Source organism: Drosophila willistoni, assembly GCF_018902025.1.
Source record: "Drosophila willistoni isolate 14030-0811.24 chromosome XR unlocalized genomic scaffold, UCI_dwil_1.1 Seg106, whole genome shotgun sequence".
Classification (NCBI taxonomy): Eukaryota; Metazoa; Arthropoda; class Insecta; order Diptera; family Drosophilidae; genus Drosophila; species Drosophila willistoni.
The window spans coordinates 80,171-93,826 of record NW_025814055.1 but is presented as its reverse complement, the minus strand read 5'-3'; the positions used below and the strand labels follow the sequence as shown (position 1 = coordinate 93,826).

Genomic DNA, 13,656 nt, shown 5'->3' with positions numbered 1-13,656 from the left:
ACGTGGAGCTATTAAACTGGCCACCCTATTCACCGAACTGCAATATTATTGAGAATCTGTAGGGATGGCTAACACGTCAAATATATGGATCAGGGATCAGGTCAGCAATATTCGAGCGTTCCAAAGCTAATTACAGCTATCAAATTAGCATGGGGCTCGATTTCCTTGAATTCTTATTGGTTAACACTGTTTTTTATATACCTACTTACGTTTGTGAAAACAAATGGTATAAAGTTTATCATATATGTACAATATGTAAAAATTTTAAATAAGTATACATTTTTTGTTGAAAATATTTTTTTTTTTGCGCTTCAAAAACTTACCACCCCCACCCCTTAAAAACGTTTGGTAAAATTAATTACAAAAGGTATTGCTGTGTTAAATACATTACTTGAAAACACATCCATCGATGTTTTTACTGGGTTCTCTGGTTTTGCAACAAATGCAGGTGCAGCGAAACATTTGCGGCATATTTCATCGTTTTCCAAAATGACATCACTTCTCTCAATAAATCGTGCACTATCACCCAAAAATATTTCTCGCTTAAAATATTTCTTACTAATCATTTCTGCTATATATAGTGTAAAATTTTCATTCTCATTTTGATTATATAAATCCACATTTATTTTTTCTGGCGGTGGTAGTTCTTTGATCCCGTTTTTAATTTTTATAATGTATAATCGGTAGCAGCATATAGGTCCATTTCGCTCACTTATTTTTGGTAAATACAACTTTAAAACATACTTTGATCCGTTTTTTACTTTTGTCCACATTGTTCTGCCTATACTTTCTGGCACAGATATGGGCATAAAACAACTACTTTCTGCAGATTCCCCGTTCTTCTTATGACGTGTAATTGCGGAAACTGCTACTGTATAATTTGTGTTTGGGCTTAAACCGTCATAAACTGTTTTGTGATGCGGTTCATCAACTCTTCGAATTTTCGGTCCCCATCTTTCTTTATGTTCAGTGTTTTCAAGTGTATATTTATATTTTCCTTCTAAAGTTATTAAATAAGAAATGATTTTTCCATTTGGTGTTTTGGGAACATTCCAATTTATAGAAATAGAATTAAGCCGTGAATTGTTATGATAATTACAGTTAACAGTTAAGTTCGTTGGTTTTGTTGAAACTCCATCCATTGTAGTTCCGTTGACTACTTCTGACCATGGCCCACACATTTTTGTGAGATCACTGCAAGCCCGTACCTTAAACTCATAGTCTGTAGCCGTTTTTAAGTTATCAAACATGTAAGGTAAGTTTCTGGAGTTTTGTTGGTAAATAGCTTCTTCAATTAACTTTGGCACATCACCAGACTCAGACACTACTAATTCGTAATATTGTATGAATTCAATTAGTCGCTGCGGTGGAGGACTCCAGCCTATAGTTATTGTAGACGCTGTACTACCAGTAGTTTCCACTTTTGGTACAAAAATGGGGTCAAAATTTAAAGTAGTAATTCCGAGTGGATACTGGTTTGGGACTCCGTCACCAATTGAATTTTTTCCAGTTATTCTTAAGAAATATGTAGTGTTTGGGTGAAACGTATCTAAAATATATGATGTATTTTTCCCGTTTATTATGTCTTTGTAATATTTGAAAGTTGGAGATCCTTCTTGGGAGTATTGAATAAAATATTTTTGAACAGGGTCATTTCCATCATTTACTGTCCAATTAAGAAAAATTTTGTTTCGGCCGACCGCTTTTGCAAAATCAATACGTATTTGGGGTACTTCCATAACAAACAATGATATTTCTTTAGAAAGAACCTCTGTTTTGGTCTCTCCATATACATTACATTTATATGTACCATTTTCTTTTTTATACACCTCAGTAAATTCCAATGTAAAGTTTAAAACGGTTTCATTTATTTTTGAAATGCCAGAAAAATTATCAAGAAATTCCAGGGGAGTACCGTCCTTTAGCCATTTTAGATGATTATGAAACGACACATTTTGCGGATAAATTTCGATTAGGCAGAACAAAATAACATTTTGTCCAATTTTCCTTTTGATATAATCAGAGGTACTTTGAATAATTTTAGGCCGAAGAAATGGCTGTACATTGAACTCAACCAAAATGCTTTGCTGTGAATTTTTGCATTTATAGTTACCGGCGTCTGCAAAATGTATATTATGTATTATTAGTATGTTATCATATAAACTGTTATTGGTTTCGTTGAAATCCGCTTCGGTTTTAATCATATCCGCACTTATTGTGTACCTGTAAATGAGAAACGGAAAGAGTATGGGCTTATAAAAAATATTTTACCATGAGCGAATAAGAAACAATTTTATGACATTCATCGTCTTATACAATACACTAACAATTTTGCATACTTAAGGTATTTGACCTCGGGAAGTGTGTCGGGAGAAATACCAGGAATTTAGCTCTTTAGCTCCCTTGGTTTTCGTGCAGGGAAAAAGATCAGTTTTGCGAGGCACATAAAACGCTCTTTTTTGGGTCGATTGAGAGACCTACAAATTTTTGTGTGCGTCGACTCGCAATTTACATTTTTCTCTGCTCATCCTTTGCCTACGTTTCATTGGCTTCCAAGTGATTCTTGCCCACCATTGATTTAAGTTATTTTGCAAAAAATTACATGATATTTATTAAATTTCAATATTTTTATATTTTCTTCAAGAAATTTAATTTAATAATAATCATAACCAGAGGGCAGGAGCTAACTTCGACCGAGTCAAAGTTTGTATACCCTTGCAACTTTTTTGATAACTATTTCCTTACCTATAGCCATTAAAGTGAAAAAAACGTTTTATCTAAAAAGGCTAATGTTTGCGAAAGAACGGCCTACAATCTTACCATAGGAAATAACGAAGATATTGATCAAAGTCACTGTTTTCCACCGATCGTTCCTATGGGATATATGATATAGTTACTTGATCTGTGTCAAATTTGGCACATTCACTAACTGATATATTAAGCTAACAAATATTTAATTTGAAAGCAATCGTGTTAAAAGTAACGAGGTTATTTAGAAAAGTCACTGTTTTTTACCGATCGTTCCTATGGGAGCTATATGATATAGTCACACGATCTTGATCAAATTTGGCATAGTCGTTTATATGTATAATAAACTCTCAATATTAAATTTCAGAATTGATAAATTTCTCAGAAAGTAACGATGTATGATATAGTCACCCGATCTGGATCAATATTTAGCAATATTAAGTTTCACGACAATAGCTAGTACCCTTTTTGCAAGGGTATAAAAATGACAATTTTTTTAGCTGAAAATAAATCGCACTGTTAAAATAGTGTGTTCAAAATTTCTTAAGTATTTGTGACATTCGTTGGTTGTTTGTGGTGACCTTTTTCGCCGCGATTTCGCCACATAATTCGATAAAAACCGATTGTTTCCCATACTTTTTCAATCTAATGCAATAAAATCTAATAAATAAAATGGACACACTAATATTTGCTGCCAATATCTAGCAAGGCATTGAAACTCTTACATGCGTCGCATTCCTTCAACTTAAGATTGTAGGTCGTTCTTTCGCAAGCAATTTTTTTTTTTTAGGTAAAACGCCTTTTCGCTTTGAAGCTTGCAGTTAACAAAGGAATGACTAAAAAACGTTCAAACCGGTCAAAAAAAAAAATTTTAAATCATACTTATATCTTCCATTAGTGCTCTTCGAACACGCATTCCTTAAATTGTTCATGTTTGGTAGACAAATGGCGTTTTAAATTAGAGTGAATCCCTGCTAATTTTACTTTGCACATTTTACACGTAGATTTTTTTCTTTAGAATCAAACATTAAAAAATTGGTGCACTTTTTTATTAGGTTGACGTCCTATTTTGCTTTGAATTTAATTAATCATGCTCTTTTCACAAATTCACACAGTCAAGTGACACTTAGGACTAACGAAACTTCACATACATGCTCAAAAGACTTTTAGAATTTTTGTTCAGGTTAAAAAAGTCAGGAACTGAGCAGAGCAAACTAAATCTAAAAATATCAAAGAAGCTAACATCGGCTATGCCGAAGTTTATATAACCTTGCAGTCCTGGGCAATAATAATTGTACATGTTCAAAATTTGTTTTCTGCAACTCAATTCATCAATATACAAACAAAACAATTTTACTCTTTATACTACTATTTGTTCTTCTTCCTTCATTCCCAAAGCAAAGCAACGCACGCATACACATACAGCTTATGTAGCGTTGCGTCTGTGTGTGTATGCATGTACTCTGTTGATTTGATGATGACGTAGTAGGCAGCAAGCAGCGCTACCGGCAGCGTTTGAACCGATTTATATTGACTGTAACTTGTGTTCTATTTATCCGATCGCATCCAAATTTTGGGATCTGTGGTTTTATTTCCAATCCTGTCATCTTAGTAAATTTCATGGGGATACTCCAATTTTTATGAAAATGTTTCTTCCAGAGCTATATGATATAGTGGTCTGATCCTAACAATTTTCATACTTTTTTTCCCCGGGTAATTAAAAGCTACCAACAAAAATTTCATCCCAATAGCTCTTAAGATGGCTGAGTAAAACGCATACGCACAGACGGACGGACAGACTGACATGGCTATATCCACTCAGCTTCTCATGCTAATCAAGAATATATATACTTTATGGGGTCGGAAACGTCTCCTTTTGTGCGTTACAAACATCTGACCAATTTTATAATACCCTATATATACAAGGGTATAAAAAACTACTCATTAAATGAGCGCAAACAAAATTATTACATGAACAAAGCAATCGGTTGCTATCCGACTTTTTTCTCAAAGTCTGATTGAACATTATTTATTTTGAGACCGTTCGAATCTGTCATCAGTTATTTGCGAGCTATGATTTTAAAGCAATCGCGTCAAAAGTAACAAAGTAACTGTTTGTGACGTTCCGGGTTCCCACGGGAATTATTAGCTGTGTAGCTCTTACGGTCTAGGAGGACTATGCACTGATTAAGACGGACGGTCGGACGGTCTTGACTATATGAACTCGTCTGTCGTGCTGATCAAGAATATACATATACATATACGGAATCTCAACGTTTTCTTACAAGCTCGCGGTCATCTTTGTGTGCTCTCCCAGTTTTGTTTGCAACAATCGGCCTTCAAAGAACCTGTGAATCGTGGAGTCTGTTTGGGACCTGTTACAGAGACTCTAGCTACGTACCATTGTTGGTGTCTGAGCCTGGACGCAGTTGCTGGTCAAATTTATAATTGGTGTCCCCATTCGACTGTGTGAGTACGTCAAAATTATCCGAAAATTTCTCCAAGTCTTTCCAAATTTTGTTGTCTCAAGAACTAGGACCTGCCACAGAGACTCTAGCTACGTACCACTGTTGGTGTCTGAGCCTGGACGCAGTTGCTGTTCAAATTTATAATTGGTGTCCCCATTCGACTGTGTGAGTACGTCAAAATTATCCGAAAATTTCTCCAAGTCTTTCCAAATTCAGTTTGAAATTTCATATTTATCGTAACGGAAAGTATTCATACCGCTAAACTACGACCCAGCAGTGCTAATCCATTATGGATGGTGCGGATGCTGCAGAAGCTGCGGAAGAGGCTGCTTTAAGGAGGAGCTCACGTCTGGGCCGGACTCCATCTCGTTTGGCGGCTCCACGAACTTTCCGCAACTCAATAAGGCACCAGCGTCAACGCGACTGGCCGATTGCCCGGAACTGGCAGTGGAAGTAGTTTCTCCAATGTCGAATATCCCAGAGCTCGACGAACTGGGTAAACTGGGGATCTAAGGTGCACGCAATAAGTAAATGGGACAAAGATTTATCGCATTGTTTTGTCCAAAATATCCAGTTTTTCGTTTTTTCTTTTTCTTCTATATTTTGGTTGTAGTGTGCTTCAGCGATGATCAAAGAATTGTGAAAAAATATCACAGGGTTTTCCAGTTACATTAATTTTTAGAAGCCAACGTTGAGTTTTCCGAACGAAATAAGTAAAAATTGCTTTGGTTTCATTTGTGGTTAGACAGGTACATAAAATTTGTACTTTGAATAACAAATTTTGTTAAATCTTTTAATATTAAAAAAAAGAAGTTATTTTCAGGTATTATCCATATTTGTTGCTATTCCTAATTAATTTTTTTTATTAAAAAATGACAAGTTTCGCACTCTTATTCGGTGTAGAGTGTGGAAGAATCGTGGCACTGCGTGATGAGGAGATCTTAATTAAAAATTCGTTTACAGTTTGCCAAAAAATACAAAGTTTGTACTCTGAGTTTGGACTGAGTCGAAAAATATTGTTTTTAGTAACCAAAAATGTTTCATTTAGGTGAGCCCGATGGGTAGCGCTATTAAAATCGCGATTTGCGCGCTCCAAAACAATTCCATGTGTCCATTAATTTTTATATGATTATATAGGCAGAATTCCTGGAGACCTGGAGAATTCCCATGAAGCCCAAAACTTTTCATCCGTCTTTGACCCTATGGACCCTGGTGGGGCCGTAGAAACACAAAATAAAGCATCAATCCGCACCCGAACGGAGGAAGCCATTTACACCAAATTTTACTCTTTTACTCAGGAAAGTCCTTATAACTCTTCAGTCTGGGTGGTTGCAAAAAAAAAAAAAAAAAAACCATAATCCAACGGAGAGAAACAATTCCGCATGGTTATTGATTATAAAAGACTAAATGCTGTCACCATTCCCGACAAATACACGATCACAGACATTACCTCCACCTTAGCTAGTTTACCAAGGCAAAATTTTGCACTACTATCGATTTGACTTCAGGTTTTCACCAGATTCACATGAACCCGGCGGACATACCCAAATTCGCTTTTTCAACCCTAAATGGGAAATATGAATTCTTAAGACTACCTTTTGGGCTTAAAAATGCCGCTGCCATTTTCCAAAGAATGATAGACGTCTTACCAAGGGAATACATCGGATATATCTGCTACGTGTACATTGACGACATAATCGTCTCCAGCTCATCCTATGTGGACCAATGGTCAAACCTAACTACTGTGTTTACCAGACTTCGTGATGTAGGCCTACAGGTGAACCTCGAAAAAACACATTTTCTGCAAAAACATATCGAAATTCGGGGGATGGCTTAAAGTCGACGACAAAAAAGTCAACGCAATCCTAAAGATACAACCTTTAAAAACCTAAAGGAGCTTAAGTCTTTCCTCTTACTACAGAAAATTCATAAAAGATTACGCTAGAATTGCAAAACCACTTACAAACCTGACGCGTGCGGGAGATGCACAGGTCAAATCCTCGCAATCAACAAAAGTACTAATTGCACTAGACGAGGAGGCAATGCAGGCCTTCCGCTATCTGACAACGCTTCTCTCCTCATCAGAGGTGCTAGCCTTCCCGGACTTTTCGAAACCTTTCCACTTCACCACAGATGCGTCAAACGTCGACCTCGGGGCCGTTCTATCGCAGGTAACCGCAAACAACGAGAGGCCTATTACCTACCTCTCGAGGGCCGGACGGAGGAGAACTACGCTACAATCGAAAGAGAAATGTTAAACCAGAGAAAGCGAATGTGGTAGCAGATAAATTTAAATATCCTCAGCACCCCAGATAATGATAGGACGCCTCGAGGTCCCCATTAATGTATTCAGGAATCAGATTGTCTTTGACCCCGCTCGGTCAGACTATGAATGCGTCTCACGCATATGCATTCGCAACTTCTACAAACGTGTTACATCCACTCGTTCACAAGCTACAAACTTCGCGTCACGCGAAGATTGGTGACTGATTTGACCCATCACGACGTGATTTGTGGGGTCATCACCGAGGACCACCAAACGGCTCATAGAAATTCCATTGAGATAAGACTTCAGCGACTATAGAGTGTCTATTTTCCAATCAAAAACATTGTGGCAGCTTGCAAGACATGCATAAATACGATCGACACCTTAATCAACCATTACTAGAACCTACCCCAATTCCAACATACCCGTGCGAAATCCTTCACATCTTCGCGTTGGAAAAACAAAAATTTTTCAGCTGCATTGACAAATTTTCAAAGTTTGCCAAGCTATTCCATATAGCGTTTAAATCAGCCGTCCACTTGTCCAAAAAGTTAGTTTCACGGCAGCCAAAATCTTGGTAACAGACAATGCCCCACAGTTCTCAATTACCAAAAATTGCTGGATATAGTCGTGTACCATTTTTATTTTTTTTTTTAATCTTTAGAGTTTCAAGAATGTTGTGTGAAAATAAATCGGAGTAAAACAGGCAAAGATATAGCGCTTCAATTGATTCGCCTTCAGTGAAGCTCTTTGACTATAATAAACTTTCAAACGCGTTTTTCTCAAAACGAATTTTTCAAAGTCCATGTTTACTGTCATTTAAAAACTACTTGACCGATTTAAAACTTGTTGGACATATTCTATATATAAAATACCTCCCCCCAACGTATAGTTTACATTTTTTTTTCATTAAGTATATTCATTACTCTCAAAATTAAAGTTTTTACTTTAGACGGCAATACAAAATATTTAAGCGAAAAAAAAAATTGCAGGCTATAGGGGGGAGGATTTAATGATACTTTAACTAAATTTTAATGGTTTTTGATTTCAGATAGTTTCCGAAAGAGATACGGATTTTTTTCTGCCATGTTTTGGGAAAGGTTTTTCAACAAATTTTTTCATTAAAATTTTTAAAAATATTGTGAAAAGTATACTTAACAATGCATAAAAGGTTTCAATAAATGTGCTCAACACACTTTAAAAAAAAAACCAGAGGGCCGGGGCTAACTTCGACCGCGTCAAAGTTTCTATACCCTTGCAACTTTTTTGGTAACTCTTTCCTTACCTATAGCTATCAAAGTGGAAAAACGTTTTATCTAAAAAGGATAATGTTTGCGAAAGAACGGCCAACAGTCGTAGCATAGGAAATAACGAAGATATTGATCAAAGTCACTGTTTTCCACCGATCGTTCCTATGGGAGCTATATGATATAGTTACCCGATCCTTATCAAATTTGGCACAGTCATTAACAGATATATTAAACTAACAAATGTTTAATTTGAAAGCAATCGCGTCAAAAGTAACGAAGTTATTGACAAAAGTCACTGTTTTCGAAAGATCGTTCCTATGGGAGCTATATGATACAGTCACCCGATCTTGATCAAATTTGGCATAGTCGTTTATATGTGTAATTAACTCACCAATATTAAATTTCACGACAATAGCTCAGAAAATAACGAAGTTATTAAGAAAAGTCACTGTTCGTGACTTTGCTGTTTGTATGGGAGCTATATGATATAGTGGTCCGATCCGGCTGAATATATATACAACGACTGCAATATATACATGCTTACATGCAAAATTTCAGCTCTGTAGCTCTTACGGTCTAGGAGGAGTTTGCGTTGATCCAGACGGACGGACGGACGGACGGACGGACATGGCTATTTGAACTCGTCTCGTCATGCTGATCAAGAATATATATACTTTATATGGTCGGAGATGCATCCTTCGATGCGTTGCACACTTTTGACCAAAATTAATATACCCTTTTTGCAAGGGTATAAAAAAAAATCACAAAAACGGTGGTTTTTTTTTTGCCAAAAAACCATTCCCACCCCTTAAGTGCGAGTTCTCAACCCTTAGGATATCCGAACTCGTACCCATGGCCGTTGATGGATACAATAACTCAATTCACTCCGTTATCGGAAGAAAGTTGATATTGACAGTTGATATTTTCCTAGACAAGATTTCCAGGATAAATTATCAAGGCCTGACGGATTTTAGGCGCAACACTCTAGAAGACATAAGCGGGTTGATACAATCTAAGCAGGAGGCAGTTATCCGCAGAGGCAACGTTGGGAAAAACAAGCAGGTGGTTAAGTTTGAACCAGGGGAAGTAATTTTTTGTCAGGAATAAACAATTTCAGGGAAAAGAGAAAAACTTGCTCAATGCTGAAAAAATACAGGAGGAAATAGGAAAAATAGGGTCCCAGTAAAAGAAAAGTCGGGAAAAGTGTTTCATAAGGGCCGCCTAAAATCTAAGGCTTAGAATAAATAGACAAGAAGTCGTTCCCTTTCTTTCTGTTGGTAATAACTAGAGAGCTGCATGAATGAAAGCAAAGTCAAAGTCAAATGAATCCATTCGAATTGAATTCAAATAAATGAGTGACAACTACACAATGAAATGAATGAGTGTGAGTTTGTACTTGTCATATCTCCCAAAATACATAACTCTGTTTAATGAAAGGCAATGAATTGAGTGTCAAAACATCCAATTGTACTAAGGCACTCGAATCATAAGAATTATTCGAATTGACTCATTTTTATTGGGATGTTTAAAAGCAACAAAAACTAATTATTTTATAAAAAATGTATGGAAAATAATGGCGAAATGGGGGCTATTAAAATTAAAATATGCTATACACCAAAAACTTAACGACACAGTTTTGGATTTGACAATTTGGGAAACATTTTATAAAATCTATTTTTTCTAAATTAGATTCCTAGTTGCCACGAACCGTGAAAACATAAATAAGGCTTTCTAATATATTATAAAAAAAAATTATATTCTTTAATCCATCATATATGTATGTACACAATGGATCTACTTTTTAATATACTTCACTATTTGGAAAAAAAATTCTTCTCTATCTCTGTAGGGGGTTTGAACCCGATAACAACAGTATTGTAGTCTGAGTAGGTCCCCACTGAGCCACTAAGCACTCTAGTTTTGTAGTACAGTAATCACATATAGTTAAAAAATATACAATACAAATAAATATTAAATACTAAAATTAGAATTGGAATTCGAATGCATTCAAATCATAGCAACTCATTGACTCACTTTCTAACTCATTCAATTCGTTTTGTTTCGTTTGAATGTTGTGCGACTGATTTTTACGTCGCACACTCATTTAGTTGAAGTCGATTTTCAAAGTCATTCAATTCATTTATTTGGTTTTGAATGTTGTTAACTCGAATTGATTTTTCTATCATTCATGCAGCTCTCTAGTAATAACCAACAAATACGCATCAACGAGAAGCTTTTCAATGCTTCACACCCTGGAAGAATTAAATGGCCTCCTCGGCAAGGTCAACTCTATAGATGGAGATGCCGCCACTGCGACGCTACATAAAATCATAATTCTGGCAAACCAAGTTCATGAGGTGACCAGAGCGTGCCAAATAGCCAAGACGGGAGCGGTGAACTCGGACCTCCTAAACAGAAAGGTAGAAAGGTAGATGACATCTTGACAGCAGTATCAGGACTCCCGTACCAGAACGCGATCGAGGCCATCGAATTCTCCCGGCCGACGGTCGTGTCCAATGGGACCTACCTGCTCTACGTCCTAGCCATACCTAAGGTGATGGACAAGAAGTACAAATTACTTCACTTACTCCCGACGACCCGCGAGGGTCAGAAACTCATCCTGAATATCAACTTAGTAGCAGTGGACCCAAGCGAAACGTATGAAGTCCTTGGAACACAACCGTTTGCCAGGAGAAGAATCTACGCAAAATAAGTGAAGATGGCTGCATCCCACGACTCATCAAAGGTGGCAATGCGCAATGCCATTATCTGAGGGACACACAGGAATCAGTGACACTGATAGACGAAAGTACGGTGTTCCTCACTGGTTTTAACGGAACAGTGACCACCTCCATGGGGCAGCGTAAACTCCAGGGCTTCTTCATTGTGAAGCTGGAAAATGAAACGGTAACTATCGGAAAAAAAAATACTCGACTGTCCACCCTCACTGCCATGCCGGCGGTCCTCTCCAACATAACAGCCATAGGATACACCCCGACGTTACAGTATGTCCACGTATTCTCCGGTCAAAATTTGAAGAAATTATACGGCGTCTCGAGAGGGCTCCAAACATCGCTGATAACAGAGGCCATCGGAGGCGTATTCGTAATCATCTCGCTATATATAGGCTGGAGGAAGATAACATCCACGGGAGGACTGGCGATACCACAGGAAGGTATCTTCACCACAATCTGCGGGACGCAGATCTTTGGGGAGGAGTTAACACCAAGAACTCTGCGAGTGCCCACAAACATCAGGCCACTCTTCCCCTCACATAAACTGCTGGCTAATCCTGGATTGCTGGCTCAGCAGAAAGGAAGGAGAAATAAACCTACTAACCGCTTGCGCAAGAGCCAAGGCGGTGACACCGGATGCGCGTGCGATCGTTAGACGGTCATTCGCGTTGCGTCAGCAACTTAAGGCCAGCAAGGGAGCTTTGGCGCTTCACAACTGGAGGGTCGCTGGGCATTCCATTGGGAACAAGCAAGAGTAACAATTGTAAAATTTCTGAGTACATTCTGAATAAAAGAACTTGTAATGATTGGGAAATCTAGTGGATTCTTCATTAGGTAAATTCCTCTAATTCCTTTGATCAAATCCTCACTTAATGGTAAGGTGACTCCCGCATAACGACGTGAGAGTTAACGAGGACGAGATCCACGAAGCTGTGAAGAGTCTGCGTCCGATGTATTCGTGGACCCAGAATGCCATTTTATGCATCCCAACATATATAGCGGAGATCTTGCTCAAAGCTGGCAGCGTTAAAATCGATTTCAATGCATGCAGGATTCGTCTTAATGAGACCGTAGTAATTAGTAAATCCCTGGAAATTCGGAATAATTCAGCCAAGTGCAATAGTCGAGTCGACAGGAGCTAGTGGTGCCTGAGATGTGGGCAGAACGACCAGACTCTCTCTGGAAAGCTACAGTAGGTCATTGGACAGGGGAATTCAACGCGTGGGCGGTAGAGTGGGGCAGCCCCGTTCTTTCAGTAGACGTCGTTCTTTTCAACAGCGGCTCTCGATTCACCCTCAAGCGTGCTGGCATGTGGTCATTTATATATCTTACTTTTACCAAGAGCGGCCTTTACGTACACTGCAACTGACCACGAGGCCATCGTTTTTGCAGTGAAGGTCGTCCACCAAATGCTCCTAAGATTCCTTGGACGTAAAAGGTAAATACGCCTAACTCCCATTTATTTTCAGCGGCACTCCACAGTTGCAACTGAGAACTCGATGAAGCAGAGGTCATGGCACACCATCTCTACAACATGGTTGAGGGAGCATGCAACGCAAGCATGAAGCAAAGTGGTACATACACAAGGCACCACAAGTCTGTATAGTGGTGGGAGAAAAACATCAGGGAATTGAGGAATAAATGGCTCGCAGCCAAGGAGACGTTATTAAAGAGCTAGACTTTCTCTCTGAGAAAGACGTGATCATTGTTCTCGGAGATTTTAATTTACCTGCGATTGCTTGGACCCTTTCATATAATTCTTCCTTAATGTTGCCCTCCTTGTCACATTTTTATTTTATATATTTACGGAGATGTTGGGCTGTCAATAATAATCTAAGCGACACACGATCTACTTAACAAATTCAAAAATAATTTATAAAAACGGTCTCCTGTAAAATTGCGCTTTGGCGCATACCTTATTGTCGCAAATAGGGCTCGATATGTTTAACGGTACCATCTCGACGCCTCGATCCCGATGTTTTCGCAAGACAAACTTTAATAAACTTTATAAACTTTTTTATATTAACATCTGATCTTGTCTGTATTCTTGCACTAACATGGACTCTGCCATTTCTGTCTTCTAAAAAAACTCTTGAGTCGTTTTTCGATGTTTTTGTCCCGCGAGTGACCCAAGGATGGTCTCATAGTTCTCACTCTTGGTTCTCACTTGAGTTATGTAACTTGAAGAA

At 38.0% G+C, this 13,656-nt stretch overlaps 1 protein-coding gene and 1 long non-coding RNA gene across 3 annotated transcripts in view; one reads left to right on the top strand and one right to left on the bottom strand.

Annotated features, from left to right (window-relative positions):
- The window catches only part of LOC6648652 (tyrosine-protein phosphatase 69D), a 227,419-nt gene that overhangs the window by 179,253 nt on the left and 34,510 nt on the right, over nucleotides 1-13,656 (bottom strand). The window contains exon 3 of one of the 2 annotated variants that reach the window (XM_047011785.1): nucleotides 392-2,223. The exons of the other annotated variant lie outside the window; for it this stretch is intronic. Coding sequence (XP_046867741.1) covers nucleotides 392-2,223 — 1,832 coding nt within the window. The remainder of the gene's footprint in view (nucleotides 1-391; nucleotides 2,224-13,656) is intronic. 2 annotated transcript variants of the gene reach the window in all.
- On the top strand, nucleotides 5,322-5,924 carry LOC124460603. Its single transcript, XR_006954506.1, has 3 exons — nucleotides 5,322-5,385; nucleotides 5,464-5,743; nucleotides 5,830-5,924. It is a non-coding gene; the product is annotated as an uncharacterized LOC124460603 (long non-coding RNA).